Source organism: Triturus cristatus, chromosome 5_1, assembly GCF_964204655.1.
Source record: "Triturus cristatus chromosome 5_1, aTriCri1.1, whole genome shotgun sequence".
Taxonomy (NCBI): domain Eukaryota; kingdom Metazoa; phylum Chordata; class Amphibia; order Caudata; family Salamandridae; genus Triturus; species Triturus cristatus.
This window is the reverse complement of record NC_140587.1, coordinates 186,327,981-186,344,514: the sequence shown is the minus strand read 5'-3', so window position 1 is coordinate 186,344,514 and position 16,534 is coordinate 186,327,981. Positions and strand designations below refer to the sequence as shown.

Below are 16,534 nucleotides of genomic sequence, written 5' to 3'. Positions count from 1 at the left end.
GCAAGGGTCAGGGCCTTGAATTTGATGTGCTTTGATGTGAGGAGAAATGTGCTGATGAAACGGCACTCCGCCAATAAGTCTTGCTGCTGCATTCTGAATCATCTGAAGTCTGTGAATCAGATAGCTGGGAAGTCCCAGCTACAGACTGTTAGCATAATCTAGATGAGATGTCACCATCGCATGGACTACTGTCCTCCTGCTGTCCTCTGGCAAGAGGTGTAGGATTTTTTTTAGAGTTTTCAGCTTGCCAAAGCAGATCGATGAGACTTGGTGTATGTGGGATTCAAAAGATAGAGCTGAGTCCCATTTGACGCCCAGATTTCTAGCTTCCTTAGACAGACAGGGCGGATTTCCCAATTCAGCCGGCCACCAGAGTCCTGCAGGCGGGGGAGGGCTGACCAAAGAAGATTATCTCCGTCTTGTCAGCATTTAATTTCAGCTTGTTGTTGTTCATCCAGCTGGTAATGTCTTTCAGGCAGCCCGTTAATCTAGCAAATGAGTCCTTTGACTGATCCTTAAAGGAGAATATCAGCTGTGTATCATCTGCGTACGAAACAGCCTTCAACTCCCAGGTGTCAATCAGATTGAAGAGTGGTACCAAGTAGATATTAAAGAGCAGGGGACTTAAGGCCGAGCCCTGTGGTACCCCACATATTAACGGCTTAGGTGATGATTGGTGTGGTGGGAGAAAAACACTTTGGGTGCGATTATGAAGGTAGGACTGAATCCAAGCAAGGGCTATGCCCTGGATACCAATCTGTTCAAGTCTATTTAGCAGTATGGAATGAGCAACAGTGTCAAAGGCCGCAGACAGATCAAACAGGATCAACAAAGCAGAAGCTCCTGTGTCCATTGACATTCTAATAGACTCTGCCACCTCCACTATGGCTGTTTCCGTGCTATATCCTGTCCGGAAGCCTAACTGAGCGTCGTGAAGGATACCATGGAGATCAACATATTTGGTGAGTGGGCGTTGCATTATTTTTTCCAACATTTTTGCTGGAGTCGGTAACAGAGAAATGGGGCAGTAATTCCCTAACTCCTTGAGGTTGGCGTTAGGTTTTTTCAAGAGAGGAAAAAGGAGCTCCTGTTTCCAGACATCAGGAAAGATGCCCATGTACAATGACGTATTCCAGATGAAATTCAGTGCTGGATTAATCCAGTGAGCAAGTAATCTAAAACTCTTGGGAGGACAGGGGTCAGAGGGAGATCCCGATTTACACCTCAAGATTTCAGCAAAGGATTCTTGCAGGGAAATATGGGCAAACTCCGTAAAGGTGCTGTCAGTCTTGCCGGTTATTGGAGCCTGGGGAGCCAATAATGACACTTCAGATGTGAAAGAAGAGTATACATTCTGAATCTTCTTCTCGAAGAAGGAGGGCAAAATTTTCCCTACAGCTGTAACAGGGTTGGTAAAGGATCTGACGATCCTGAAAATCTCTGCTTGAGTGCACCGCACCCTCAATCTGTCAAACAAAGTACTCTTTCCTGGCCGCTCCCATCATTTTATGCACTTTTTTTAGGGCTATCTTATACTCCTGCTTTGCTTCAGGGGTATACTCTTTCCTCCATTGCCTTTCCAATCTCTTGCATTCACTTTTTTTTTCCCTTCTGAGATCCTCCGATAAGCAGGGGGCTGAGGGGACTCTCTCTGAGCTTTAGGAGTTTTTAATGGCGCCACCTCGTCAAGTGAAGCCGAAATCCTAGCATTAAACAGTACTGCATCCGTGTTAGGATCCCCGGAGCATGGTTGGTCACCGTTCGTAATCAGTGGACCCACCATGTCTGCACTCACTCTCTTCCAGTTCCGACCCACCTTTGATTGTTTTTTGCCTGACAACTGCATTTTGCCTATGTCGAACGAGAAAGAGATTAGATAGTGGTCTGTCTATGTCATACATTGAGGATTCTCCACTTTAATAGAATGGATGTTAGAGAAAATGAGGTCGAGAGTATGGCTTGCTCTGTGTGTGGGTGCGAAAACATGTTGTGTGAGGTTCGCACCCTTAATAGAACTGCGAGGCATAGGGACACGAGGGGCCATATGTCTTTGTTTCCCAAAATTTGGTAAGCCGTCTATCATACTGTGCTGTCATCTGCACCAATTTCGCTGACTTAATCCAATTAAGATGGCTCTAGCAACACCCACCAAGGACCCTGCCCGAAGAATACCCAGTCTGAATAGTCTACTGCCAACCTTTGATTGTTTTGGAAACTACCTTAACCTAATTAAATAATCTGGGGAAATAGTAGAGGCAAATATGTCTATTGTGATGGGGTGCTTAATGGAGGTAATTGTAGGGAGGGGGTTCTGAACAGCTCCGTAGCCCTTTGTGCTGAAATCAGGCTGTCCTTATTGAAGCCAGCCAAACCAATGTTGCAGGCACCTCAGTGGTTTGATCCCACTTGCTCTTCGGCTAATCGCCTTCTGCTCAAGGCACTCAATACTTACCCTCGAGATAAAGGGCCTGATTCACAGAACGAACTTAAGACAAAATCCTAAACTTACTATTTTTGGTATTCACAGAAGGCATTTAGTAGTAGTAAAGTTAGGATTTTGTCTTAAGTCTGTCTTAAGTCTTTCTTATGTATGTATTAAGTCTGTCTTAAATCTGTACTAAGTCTGTCTTAAGTCTGTCTTAAGTCTGTCTTAAGTTTGTCTTAAGTTTGTCTTAAGACTGTCTTAAATCTGTCTTAAGTCTGTCTTAAGTCTGTCTTAAGTCAAACTTAAGACAAAATCCTAACTTTACTACAACTAAAAGCCTTCTGTGAATAACAAAAGTAGTAGGTAAGAATTAAGACAGACTTAAGACAGACTTAAGACAAACCTAGGACAGACTTAAAACAGACTTAAGACAAAAGGGAGTATTTTTTGCCCCCCCCCCCCCAAAATACCCCTGGTTTTTAAAACATGTTCACCCTGCCCCCTTCAATATTTTTTCAATTCATTTTTAGGACACAGTTACCCTATCCCTGAGTTATGTAATGGCTGACTCAACATATTGTTCATTTGATGGCCAGCCAATCAGAGCATATCAGGACACCAGGTTAAGATTAACCCTTCGTGCTCAACCTGAACACCTTCTTAAACACTTATTTCTCAAAAACTACTGAACATATTTATGCCAACTAATGGAAAGCATGCTTTCTGAGTAAACTTATAACTTTGTGTAATTTCATTCAGCAGTTTTTTCTGTATTGGAAAGCAAAGTTTTCTATAGAAATTAAAATGTGAAATTGATATTTTGAGGCCCTCTCTTTTTCACAGCCCACTTGAAGTATCAACACCAAACTTTGGTGGTGTCTGCCACGTAGTGCAGGGAAATGCAAACAGTGCATTTAGAACTTTGCAGCAGGTGCTGCAGCCAGCAGCACCAGCCGCAATGTTAGAGATACACGATGCGACCGCCATGGTGACATGCGCATCGCAATTTCATGTGCGGGACCGTCGCCTTATAGGCAGCCGGTACAATCCCCGCAACGATGGCGGACGGACTTAAGTCAGACTGCCATCGCAATCACCCCCTTAACACGCCTTTCCTATGGACACTATCATCTTAGTATAACTTCTGTGATTTTATCACTGCCAACCACAGTAATATTACTATATTATCTACTGGCGGTCGCCAGTAGATAGTTATAGTTAGGACCGTGTTTCCATAGGAAATCTCAAAATTCTATTTTGAATAACTTTGGCGCCGGTTGACGAATCCTCGCGAAATTTTCAAAACTAATGGGGCGCTCCGCTCCTACCCTGAAAGTCTCGGGGGGATTCGTCAAGCGGGGGCCGAGAAAAAAGGGGGGTCCCAAAACGCGTTTTCCCCATGCATTTTCCCATAGGACCTTTAGTCGAAGGTACAGCCCGAACGGCTGAACGGAATTACTTGAAATTTGGCAAAGAGGTAGTCCTCAGGTCAGGCATGTGCCTTTTGCATATATGGTGTCAATCTGTTCAGTTGTTCCTGAGAAAAGTGCATTTAAAAGCACATACATATCTATAGCCGCGAGTGTAATTCTGATTGGTGGATTCATGACAGCCAACATTCGAATCGGTCGAAATCAGGAAGTGTCGGCCGCCATTTTGTGTGTTGTGTGTGTGACAGGGAAAAAGAAAGGTGGAGAATGTGGAGAACGTGAAAAGGGGGCAGGGTAGAGAGTTCCTGACCCCCTAGCCTTTGTCAGGGGACCCTGAAGGACCCCAAAGGGTGAAAAAAAACTTTTATTTTTTTTCAAAAAATCGCGGGGTGCGCGCACGGTGCGCGCACCCCCAGCCGCCATTTTGAGTTTTAGAGGAAGAAGAGAGCTAAAAACAGAATTGGAGAACGTGAAAAGGGGGCAGATGAGAGAGTCCCTGACCACCCAGGCCTTCTCATGGGGACCATGAAAGACCTCTTAGGTCTCAAAAAAAAAAAAATTACAAAAATATCGCGGGGTGCGCGCACGGTGGCAAAAAAACCCATAAAAAATAGATTAAAAAATCAAGTTTAAGTGTTTAGATGTTGGTTGGCTCTAAAGAGAGCCGTTGTGTTCATTGAGTGTTTTTTTGTACCTACAAGTAAGTACCGATGCAGAGTCTAAAGTTCAAGAGGAAGACTCTGTTGCCTTCATCTGTGAAATGTACACCGTCTCCTCTATAAATGCCTTGCATGTTGTAACGCAAGTTGTTGTGGTATATAGAACCCATACCATAGTCTCTGAGGAAAGCAGAAACAGACTTATTGACGTGCTTTCTTGCTTTGTCAATCTGCGGACAATATTGGTTGGACCAGTTCCACTTTTGCCTTTGGCATATATTAGAATATACAAAGGTAGTTTGTGGAAAAAGTGACATCAATTGCACAAAGGTGTCCTTAACAAGCATTTCCAGACCTACCCCAGTTAAAGTGCCTAGGTCATTTCCACCACAGTGCACAATTATAAGGTCAGGCTGTGGAAGATGTAGAAAGGATTTCACCAAATGCATTAATTGGTGCCACTTTAACCCTCTCTGACCCATCCATTTAATGTCTACATTTGGCAAAGCAAGGTCTTTGAAAATACCTCTTTTTTCTGCATACTTTTCACTCCAGAAGACATAGCTATGACCTACAATCCACACTGTGAACATCTTTCAAGGAGATCTGGATGCACTCAGAAGGTGTCTTTCGGTAGAATGACAATATGAAAAGAAAGATAGTTGTAAAATGGAGGCTTACATACTTTTTTTTAATAAAAAGAGCTCATTGGCTCTTTCACACCATTCTACACTAAAAACTAGGCTGTATGTTTACATTTTAAAAAGCATGTTTTGTATTGGTTCAGAAAAATGTGTTCCCACAGAACATTACTTTGGATTTGCTGTTAGGTTTGAAAAGTCAAGCACTCTTGCTCTTTGGATTAGAAACATTGTGTGCTGAACTTCTGACCTCTCTGCTCACACCAGTGTTCCATGACCTGTTGCTATGGTAGCAGGCAGAAGTCATGTTGGGGGTAGGGAACTTTTGGAAAAGGGTTGAAATTTGCAACCAATCGAAATGTGTTTTTCCATTTGAAAAAATGTGGGAAGCACTGTGATTTGAAGTTAACATGTATATGTGTGAAAAAAGAGAGGGAAACATTGCCATTTACTGGTTCTGCTGAGAGGTGTACAGTTCAGAGATTCTGCCTCTGATCAGCTGCTGTGTGAGTGCCACATTTCTTTCTCAACTAACTACTTTTAAAGGTGAGTTATGAATTTGAGAGGTGATGTATGTGGTGCATATTGATAAAAAATAATTTAAATGAGATTCTTGTTTTAAAGTTGTGTTTTACATTTTAAGTTTTGGAAGATATTTAACTGCCTTGAACTTGTCAGATATTATGGAGTATGTCTTCACCATAAGTAAAGGTGTACTGGTATCAGCAAGGAATATTGTTTTCTGCCTAGAATCACACCATGAGTCTGTGTGCACAAAGGAATTGTTGTCAGAGATTTAATTCGTGGTGGTCTGGTTCTGTAAGACTTGCATTCGTAGGAAAGGGGCAGCTTGTTTTGTTGAAGTGTGATGGCTAGCATTCAGCACAAATCAATATCTCACAAAAAAGAGGCAAATGCTAACACATTTGAAAACAACAGGGTCGATTTTCCTTCCACTCCTGCCATGGGTGAGGTAGATCCTAAATGTTCAAAACTGCAATTAACCCTTACCCCACATGTACTCTTACATACATCTGTGCAGTCTTCATGCAGTTCTGCAAGCGTCCATGCAGATCTCTCTTGCACCTGACAATACACAGTCTCCAGAAGCACGCTCTTAGCACACAGGCAGTTGCTTCTCCTGCACTCCCATGCAAAGTATTCAGCACTGTGTGGTATTTTAGATAGTGTGTAACGCTAACACATTCAATGTCACCAAGGCTCATTTCCTTTGCTCTAGTCTAATCACTCACTCAGGTTCCACATACTCAGGCTCTCAAGTAGCTGTTAGGACATGTGCTCTTTTCTGTCTCTCTAAACTATAAGGAAAATGTGTCAGGCTCTTACAGTAATTATCACTTGCAAAACCACAGCGGTAAATGTGCTTTGAAATTGCCATTGAAAAATCGTTTTCTGCCTAGAATCACACCATGAGTCTGTGTGCACACAGGAATTTGTTGTCAGAGATTTAATTTGTGTTGGTCAGGTTCTGTAAGACTTGCATTCGTAGGAAAGGGGCAGCTTGTTTTGTTGAAGTGTGATGGCTAGCATTCAGCACAAAACAATATCTCACAAAAGAGAGGCAAATGCTAACACATTTGAAAACAACAGGGTAGATTTTCCTTCCACTCCTGCCATGGGTGAGGTAGATCCTAAATGTTCAAAACTGCAATTAACCCTTACCCCACATGTACTCTTACATACATCTGTGCAGTCTTCATGCAGTTCTGCAAGCGTCCATGCAGATCTCTCTTGCACCTGACAATACACAGTCTCCAGAAGCACGCTCTTAGCACACAGACAGTTGCTTCTCCTGCACTCCCATGCAAAGTATTCAGCACTGTGTGGTATTTTAGATAGTAGTGTGTAACACTAACACATTCAATGTCACCAAGGCTCATTTCCTTTGCTCTAGTCTAATCACTAACTCAGGTTCCACATGCTCATGGTCTTCAGTAGCTGTTAGGACATGTGCTATTTTCTGCCTCTATAAACTATAAGGAAAATGTGTCAGGCTCTTACAGTATTTATCACTTGCAAAACCACAGCGGTAAATGTGCTTTGAAATTGCCAATGAAAAATCGTTTTCTGCCTAGAATCACACCATGAGTCTGTGTGCACACAGGAATTTGTTGTCAGAGATTTAATTTGTGTTGGTCAGGTTCTGTAAGACTTGCATTCGTAGGAAAGGGGCAGCTTGTTTTCTTGAACTGTGATGGTTTGCATTCAGCAGACATCACTATCTCACAAATGAGAGGCAAATGCTAACACATTTGAAAACAACAGGGTAGATTTTCCTTCCACTGCTGCCATGGGTGAGGTAGATCCTACATGTTCTAAACTGCAATTAACCCTTACCCCACATGTACTCTTACATACATCTGTGCAGTCTTCATGCAGTTCTACAAGCGTCCATGCAGATCTCTCTTGCACCTGACTATACACAGTCTCCAGAAGCACGCTCTTAGCACACAGGCAGTTGCTTCTCCTGCACTCCCATGCAAAGTATTCAGCACTGTGTGGTATTTTAGATAGTAGTGTGTAACGCTAACACATTCAATGTCACCAAGGCTCATTTCCTTTGCTCTAGTCTAATCACTCACCCAGGTTCCACATGCTCATGGTCTCAAGTAGCTGTTAGGACATGTGCTATTTTCTGCCTCTATAAACTATAAGGAAAATGTGTCAGGCTCTTAGTGTATTTATCACTTGCAAAACCACAGTGGTAAAAGTGCTTTGAAATTGCCAATGAAAAAAACTTTTCTGCCTAGAATCACACCATGAGTCTGTGTGCACACAGGAATTTTTTGTCAGAGATTTAATTTGTGTTGGTCTGGTTCTGTAAGACTTGCATTCGTAGGAAAGGGGCAGCTTGTTTTCTTCAACTGTGATGGTTTGCATTCAGCAGAAATCACTATCTCACAAATGAGAGGCAAATGCTAACACATTTGAAAACAACAGGGTAGATTTTCCTTCCACTGCTGCCATGGGTGAGTTAGATCCTACATGTTCAAAACTGCAATTAACCCTTACCCCACATGTACTCTTACATACATCTGTGCAGTCTTCATGCAGTTCTGCAAGCGTCCATGCAGATCTCTCTTGCACCTGACAATACACAGTCTCCAGAAGCACGCTCTTATCACACAGGCAGTTGCTTCTCCTGCACTCCCATGCTAAGTATTCAGCGCTGTGTGGTATTTTAGATAGTAGTGTGTAACGCTGACACATTCAACATCACCAAGGCTCATTTCCTTTGCTCTAGTCTAATCACTCACTCAGGTTCCACATGCTCATGCTCTCAAGTGGCTGTTAGGACATGTGCTCTTTTCTGCCTCTCTAAACTATAAGGAAAATGTGTCAGGCTCTTACAGTAATTATCACTTGCAAAACCACAGCGGTAAATGTGCTTTGAAATTGCCAATGAAAGATAGTTTTCTGCCTAGAATCACACCATGAGTCTGTGTGCACACAGGAATTTGTTGTCAGAGATTTAATTCGTGTTTGCCTGGTTCTGTAAGACTTGCATTCGTAGGAAAGGGGCAGCTTGTTTTCTTGAACTGTGATGGTTTGCATTCAGCAGAAATCACTATCTCACAAATGAGAGGCAAATGCTAACACATTTGAAAACAACAGGGTAGATTTTCCTTCCAGTCCTGCCATGGGTGAGGTAGATCCTACATGTTCAAAACTGCAATTAACCCTTACCCCACATGTACTCTTACATACATCTGTGCAGTCTTCATGCAGTTCTGCAAGCGTCCATGCAGATCTCTCTTGCACCTGACAATACACAGTCTCCAGAAGCACGCTCTTAGCACACAGACAGTTGCTTCTCCTGCACTCCCATGCAAAGTATTCAGCACTGTGTGGTATTTTAGATAGTAGTGTGTAACGCTAACACATTCAATGTCACCAAGGCTCATTTCCTTTGCTCTAGTCTAATCACTCACTCAGGTTCCACATGCTCATGCTCTCAAGTAGCTGTTAGGACATGTGCTGTTTTCTGCCTCTCTAAACTATAAGGAAAATGTGTCAGGCTCTTACAGTAATTATCACTTGCAAAACCACAGCGGTAAATGTGCTTTGAAATTGCCAATGAAAAATCGTTTTCTGCCTAGAATCATACCATGAGTCTGTGTGCACACAGGAATTGTTGTCAGAGATTTAATTTGTGTAGCTTTCATTGTGTAAGACTTGCAGTCGTAGGAAAGGGATAGCTCATATGATATGTTTTGAAAAGCTCATAAAAAATATAGTTATATATATAAATTACATAAAGGTTTTTTTTTTTTTTAGTTTCTTTCAGGTATTGCTGAACAAGACTGAAATAAATTAAAGATGCCTATAAAATCAAGAAAGAGAAAAGAACAGCAACAACATGTATATTTGAAGACAACTGGACAAAAAAAAATAGTTGAAGAACCTCATGTTGGAAAAAAGAAAAAGCCTTCTGGTAAGCAGACTAAGGATTTTTTTTTAAATATCCTGAAGCCAAGAAAAAATGTAAAAAATATATATCCACTGGAAATAGTGTTTCAAGTAGAAAACAACAAGACAATCGACAGAATATACTAAATGCTAATGTACAAACAGAAGTAAGAAAGAATGACTTAAAAAGAAAAATAGATTTTAAAAAACATTTGTAGAAAAATGTTTGAGAGAAGAGTGATGTTCAATTTGCTAAAGGATGTGAAAAAATATAGGAAGTAAGCCAAATTTTATAAGAAAAAAAACTATATTGAATCAATTGTTGCAAAGGCTTTGGAATTGAAAAGAAAACTATTCATTTTAATTTTGAACAGGATCCGTACATTAGATAAATTAGTGAATGTAATGAAGTCAAAAAGCAAAAGAAAAATAGAAGAGAAAAAAAAACTTTTCTAAAGTGTTCTTAGGAGAATGGAAGCATAGTTCAAGTACTGAACCATTTTTTAATGAAGAGAGTTATCTTCAAAGTAATAGTTTGCTGCATGCAGTTGACACCAGTGGTCGAGCTTATGAAGTTAAGGATGGTTGTGTAATGGAAAAGGAGAAAATGGTTCCAAGAAATGAGGAAGAAGTGTTAGCTGATGAGGTTATGGGGAGACGTCCTAAAGCCCCAGTGTACACTTGGAATTGTAGTAGTATTTGTACTGTACGACAGGAATCTATTGATAAATTTCATGACTTTCTAAGAGAATATAGTAAAAAAAAAGTGTTAAACAGAAGATTAAGGTGCTTCAAAGACTAGATCCATGCAGAGTGAGAGAGAATACTGGTTTGCAAGGACATTCTCTGGCTTGTCTTTCTAGGAAATTTTGTCAAAGTGTTTTTCACCATTTTAGGATGCTGGCTGTTCATCATACTGAAATGAGAAAGTTTGTGAGAAGATTGTATTTTGCTAAAAGTCCAGCACTAAAGTTACATGAGTTGAATAGTGCTCTGTTCCGTGGATCTGTAACAGATGTGAAGAAGGTTTGTGAGGATATTGAGTTTTGTTACTTTGGTCCAGAGCAAGAAAGTACAGGAAATGACACAGTTATTGAAGAAAATGTGGAAGAGAATGTAGAACTCACTGTTAGTAAAACATTTGAAGATCAAATGACAAAATGTACTATCATCTCTAATGAAAGACCAAATATTACTTGTATTTGTTGCCGGAGAAGCCATTACAAAAATCAAACAAGGAATGTTGATCTCTATAAAAAAAGTGAAAAGGAAAATAATTCTAAGTGGATGGATTTTGCTACATATTTATTTCTGGAAAATTGTTTTGATTTGGGTGAAGATCACCGTATTTGTAAATACTGTTATAACAAGTTAGAAGAAAATAAAATGCCTGCTAGAGCTGTACATAATAATTTAGAATTGGTTGATATTCCTGCAGAACTCAGTGATTTAAATACGCATGAGTCTATACTCATTCAATGTGTCCATCCGTTTCAGACTATAGTTTGTATGGAGCCCAAAACAGGCAAATGACCTCCTACAGATTTACAAAGAGGTTTAAAAGGAAGAGTTGTCTATTTGCCATTAGATTTGAAAAAAAATATTGAAACAATATATGCAGATAGTTTGGAAACTGAACCATTAGTTATTCTGGTTAATGGTGTACCTACGAAGAATAAGAAAATTTGGCAGGAGCTGGTGGATGTACGAAAAGTACAAAGAGCAAATTTATATTTGAAAAGAAATAATAAATGGTATGAAACAGTTTATATTGAAGAAGATGAAGAAGATTTACTAGCAGACACAGGAATACCAACTGGGCAAATTGAAAAATGGGATAAGTCAAAAGAAGAAGTAATTTATGAACATTTCAGCATACATCCTCTTCATTCTAAAGAAGTTAAGGGAAACACTATTGATCTCTTTCAGATGAAAAAAGCAAAAGGAACTCCTGTGAGTGTATGGGAGGAGAGCTTGGAAGCTCGTTGTTTTCCCCAGCTGTTTCCTACAGGAAAAGGTGGACGATATGATGAACGTCCAGTACAGATTCCTGCTTCTGAGTATCGGACTACAAGATTATTTGCAGAAGATCCAAGATTTCGTCAAAGTATTCCTTATTTGTTCCACCTTTTATTTGAAAGTGACTATCTTATGCAGTAAATCACATTTTGAAAACTGGAGTACATCTACATAATGTGTCTGCAAAGGATTTTATGAACAAAGTGCAACAGCGAAATGATCATTTGGAATCTCAATTGATTAATCTAATGGCTTGTCAGCGTGGGACTAATGAATATTGGTACCGACGCCATGGAGAATTGAAATGTATGTTACGGAATTTAGGAACTCCTACATGGTTCCTCACCCTAAGCTGTGCAGAGTACGCTTGGGATGATTTACTGGATTTTCTTCGAGAGGCAAATTCAAATATTGAAAACATCCAATACAAGACAGCAGGAGAATTGTGCTCATTGGATCCGGTTAATGTTTGCAGATATTTCAATCATAGATTTGAGGCTATGATGTCCTTCATCTGCAATAAAAAAAATCCACCTCTTGGAGAAGTTGTGGATTTCTTTTGGAGAAAGGAGTACCAAGCAAGAGGTGCTCCTCATATTCATATGCTGTTGTGGATCAAGGATGCCCCAAAATTTGGAACAGATTTTGATGATGCAGTTTTATCTTTCATTGAAGAATATGGAACATGTGCTATACCTAAAAGCACAGAAGAAAAAAAACTTAAAAGAGCAAGTTTTACGTTTCCAAAGTCATCAGTGTGGAAAATACTGTCGACGAAGAGTAAAGATAAATTCTACACAAAATGTTGATTTGGATTTCCAAGACCTGTTCTTTCAAAAGGAAGAGTAAACAGTTTTATGTCAGCTGTGCGACATACTATTAAAAGAAAATCACCTAAGAATACCTACAACCTAAGAAGAAAAGAAGAGTCAAAATATATAAATGACAACAACCCAGTCATTTTATCCATGTTGAATGCTAACATGGATATTCAGTATGTAGCTGACAATTCTATTGCTGTTGCTCGGTATGTCACATCTTACATCACTAAATCTGAGAAAACGGAATTGAAAGAAATGTGGGAAGAGATTTCTCACGAGAAGACTGTCATTAAAAAGCCATACAGTTTCAGTTTAAAGATGTTATCGCATCGAGAAATTGGCTCTTACGAATGCTCAGATAGGTTATCATCTGCAAGTCTGTACTCCAAATCCAGAAGAATAATTTGGGTAAGTTTAGGCCTTGCAGGAATGTGAAATCGGGTACTGAAATCTATTCGAGAAATTGAATATTTAGCAGAGTACGAACCTGAAAGTACAGACATTTTAAGAACAAACATGTTGGACACATATTACCCAAAGAGAAGTCATCATCTTGAGAACATGTGTCTCTATGAAGTGCTGCAGAACTGCATTTATAAACGGAATGCCACAGAAGACATCAACAATGGAAAATATAAAGTCATTGGTGAGGAAGGATGTTTGGTAAAACAAACAAAAGGAAGTTTGATTAATCACAGGAAGCTGAGTTGCGACACTTCTGACAAGAAGGAATTTTACCACTTAGCACTTTTACAGTTGTTTAAACCATGGCGCTCAGAGGATGAATTACTTGGACAATTTCAAAGCTATGAAGATTCCTTTAATGCATGCAAAGATACCATTGAATGCAGTACTTTCACAACTTATGTACAAATGTTAAATGAAGAAATTGAACAAGAGGCAACAATTGCAGCTGAAGTAGCTAGAGACAGTTCTCAAGACAGTCAAAGCTCTGGGACGCTCAGTCAAGATCCCCTAGGACAACCAATCGTAGAAAATGAAGCTGCAAGAGCCATGACTGAAGTGGAATCAGCTATGAACCAAGCTCAGGAAGATTGAATAAACTTACCAAATTTGGAACAGCAACTGAATGATGAACAACAACAAATTTATGAGGAAGTCACAAAACAAATTGATCATGGATTACTACATGAAAATAAAGAGTGCTCATGCACAGCATTTGAACCAATCAGAATGTATGTGAGTGGACAAGCTGGAACTGGAAAAAGTTTCTTGATTAAAGTAATTAGAAGCTACCTACAGAAAAAAACTGATTCAACTTTGTCTTGTGTTGTTACTGCTCCAACTGGGTTAGCAGCATATAACATAAAAGGAATTACCCTCCATCGTTCGCTAATGTTACCAGTAGAGCATGAGAACAAAATACAATACCACAAGCTAACAGGAGAAGCATGTTTCGAAGTTTCAAGAGTATTGAAAAAAATGAAACTTCTCATTATTGATGAGGTAAGCATGGTATCAAACTTAATGCTTGCCTTTGTGTATTTAAGAATGCAGCAAATTCTAAAGACAAACTATGACGTGCTATTTGGAGGAAAACATGTTATAGTTTTTGGGGATCTACTGCAGCTCACTCCAGTTAAAGGATAACCAGTATTTCATACTCTTACACATGAAGACACGAAAAAGTCATTAGGAAGTATAGGTAATGTGAATATTTGGACATACTTTGAGTACAAAGAACTCATTACCAATATGCGGCAAGCAAATGATGATGATTATGCAAGTATTCTCAAAGATATCAGAATTGGACTACTCACAGAACATGGTAGAAAAGCTTTACAGAGTCGATTGCTATGTAATTTGTTTCCAACAGAACAAATAGTTCCAGAGAAAATATACAAGAAAATTGCTGGAACAAATACTGTAATCTGCTTAATGCCAACACTACATGAATGCTCTATATTCAATCAAGAACTTTTGAAATTGGAAAATGAAGAGATTGTAAAACTGGAAGCTGTGGATAAAATACAACATGAAGGAATAACTATTATATTGACAAGAGAATTGACAACTACATTGGATTCTCTAGAAAAAAACATCTCGAAAACAGCTGGTTTAGAAAAGAATCTTTATGTATGTATGAACTGTCGAGTAATTTTAAGACGTAATTTGGATGTAGAAAAAGGTTTAGTGAATAGAGCTATGGGTAAAGTTGTGGGTTTTGTTAATTACCAGAAAAAAGTTGGAATTGAATTTTTAAAAATAAAATTTTATCAGATTGAAGAGGTTAAAGACATTAGTCGTTGTTCAGTTCGTTTCTTGCTTGTGAAAGACTTATATGTACGTAGGAAGCAGTTTCCGTTTTCTCTAGCATATGCTGTAACTATTCACAAATCACAAGGATTAACTGTAGATAGTGCTTTTGTAAACATTGGATCTACTGTGTTTAAAGAAGGTATGGCATATGTTGCTTTGTCACGCGTGAAAAAAATATCTGGTTTATTCATGATAGACTTTGATGAGTCAAAAGTTAGTGCTGATGCAAACTGTGTAAATGAATATAATAGATTAAGAAGAAGCTATGCTCCTCATTTAGGTCAGTATCCTGTGTTTGAAAAACGTGTTGTTTGTCAGAAAAGGAGAATTGAGAATATCTGTAATGAGGATGTACAGAAGAGAAAACAAAAGGAGAGTGATGTAATTCCAAGCAAAAAAAAAAAAGGACAATGTTGAAGAGGTTGTTGGTTGTCATTTTGAAAATAGCTCTGGTGTCAACTGCTACGCTAATGTAGTGCTGAATGTTGTATTTTATCTTGAAAGTTTGCAAGCGCAGATAATACTAAATCATGAAAAAAGATTCTGTTCTCTGCTGAGTTTTCTTTATGAGAAGCTGAGTAATGATAAAACTAAAATAGAAAGTGCTTCTGATGTTAGAAATCTTTTAGATGTATGTTCAGGATGTACACAGTTTACTCAAAATGTCCAGCAAGATGCACAGGAATTCTTAATGTATATGCTTATGGTACTGGAAGATGAAGGGGTAGAAATAGAAAATATGTTTGGTCTCTCATATAAATGGGAACATAGTTGTGAAAACTGTTTGAACACATGCAGCTCTAATGTTGATTCTGAAAGGTTCATATATTTAACATTACCAGAGAGTAAATCAGTGACTTTTAGTAAATTAGTTAAAGATGCAAATCACAACATGGAATGTTCTCAATGTAAATCAGACATGTTATTAACGTTATTTTTAAAGAAATATGGACAGTATGTAATTTTAATGATGCAACGTTGTAGAGCTGATGGATCAAAATTGGACACTTTAATAAAGAAGTTTACAGGACATCAATTATCAATATCAGGAAAACTTTTGTTGCAGTTGCAATAATTTTCCATGATGGACCTTCTATAACTTCTGGTCATTACACAGTTTATCTAAAATGTGAAAGAGGCTGGACACAGTGTAATGATTCTAAATTGATTTTCAAGCAACGTTTGCCTGCAGATTTACCAAATTCCTACTTAATTTTTCTAAAACCAAAATTTTAGATACAGATTGCAGTATCGGAAGAAACCATTATTTTGATTTTATAGGATTAACATTAGATATTTCACCAAAAAAGAATTTTAAAATTACCATTTGGCCTCATGGAAAGGTAAAAATTTCTATTGTGGACTTCTTTGACAGATATTATTTTGGTGCATGAGCTTAAGCAACAAGATTTACAGACGTTATTTATTGCAAATAGTTATTGTTCTTAGATAATATTTTTCATATATATGTTACATTTCTATCGAGGTATGTTTCACTGAGAAGAGATTCAGGGCTTTTTTTAAATAATCTTTCAGATTGTTATTTTTTTTTCCCGCTGTTAAGTTGTTAAGTGATGAATGCAATTGATTTCACAATTTGCAGTGAAATTCAATATATTCTGAAAACAGCAAAAAAAGGGCACAACATTACTTTGTTAAATATGAAAATATGTGTACTGTATTCTAAAATGTATTCTTAAATATTAATACTTTTTTTCTTTTTTTTCAGATCGAGAAAGAAAATGTAGGAAATGTAATCCTTTTTTCTAGCAATTAAAAAAAAACATTTATTTAAAATTAAGTTATTTTGTTGGTCAGGTAAGTTTGA

At 38.5% G+C, this 16,534-nt stretch overlaps 1 protein-coding gene across 1 annotated transcript in view; it reads right to left on the bottom strand.

The window, feature by feature from the left end:
* Positions 1-358: 358 nt before the first annotated feature.
* LOC146830621 (uncharacterized) overlaps positions 359-16,534 on the bottom strand; it is a 33,559-nt gene continuing 17,383 nt past the window's right edge. The window contains exon 3 of the mRNA XM_085603765.1: positions 359-1,398. Within this exon, the coding sequence (XP_085459891.1) occupies positions 359-1,398 (1,040 nt within the window). The remainder of the gene's footprint in view (positions 1,399-16,534) is intronic.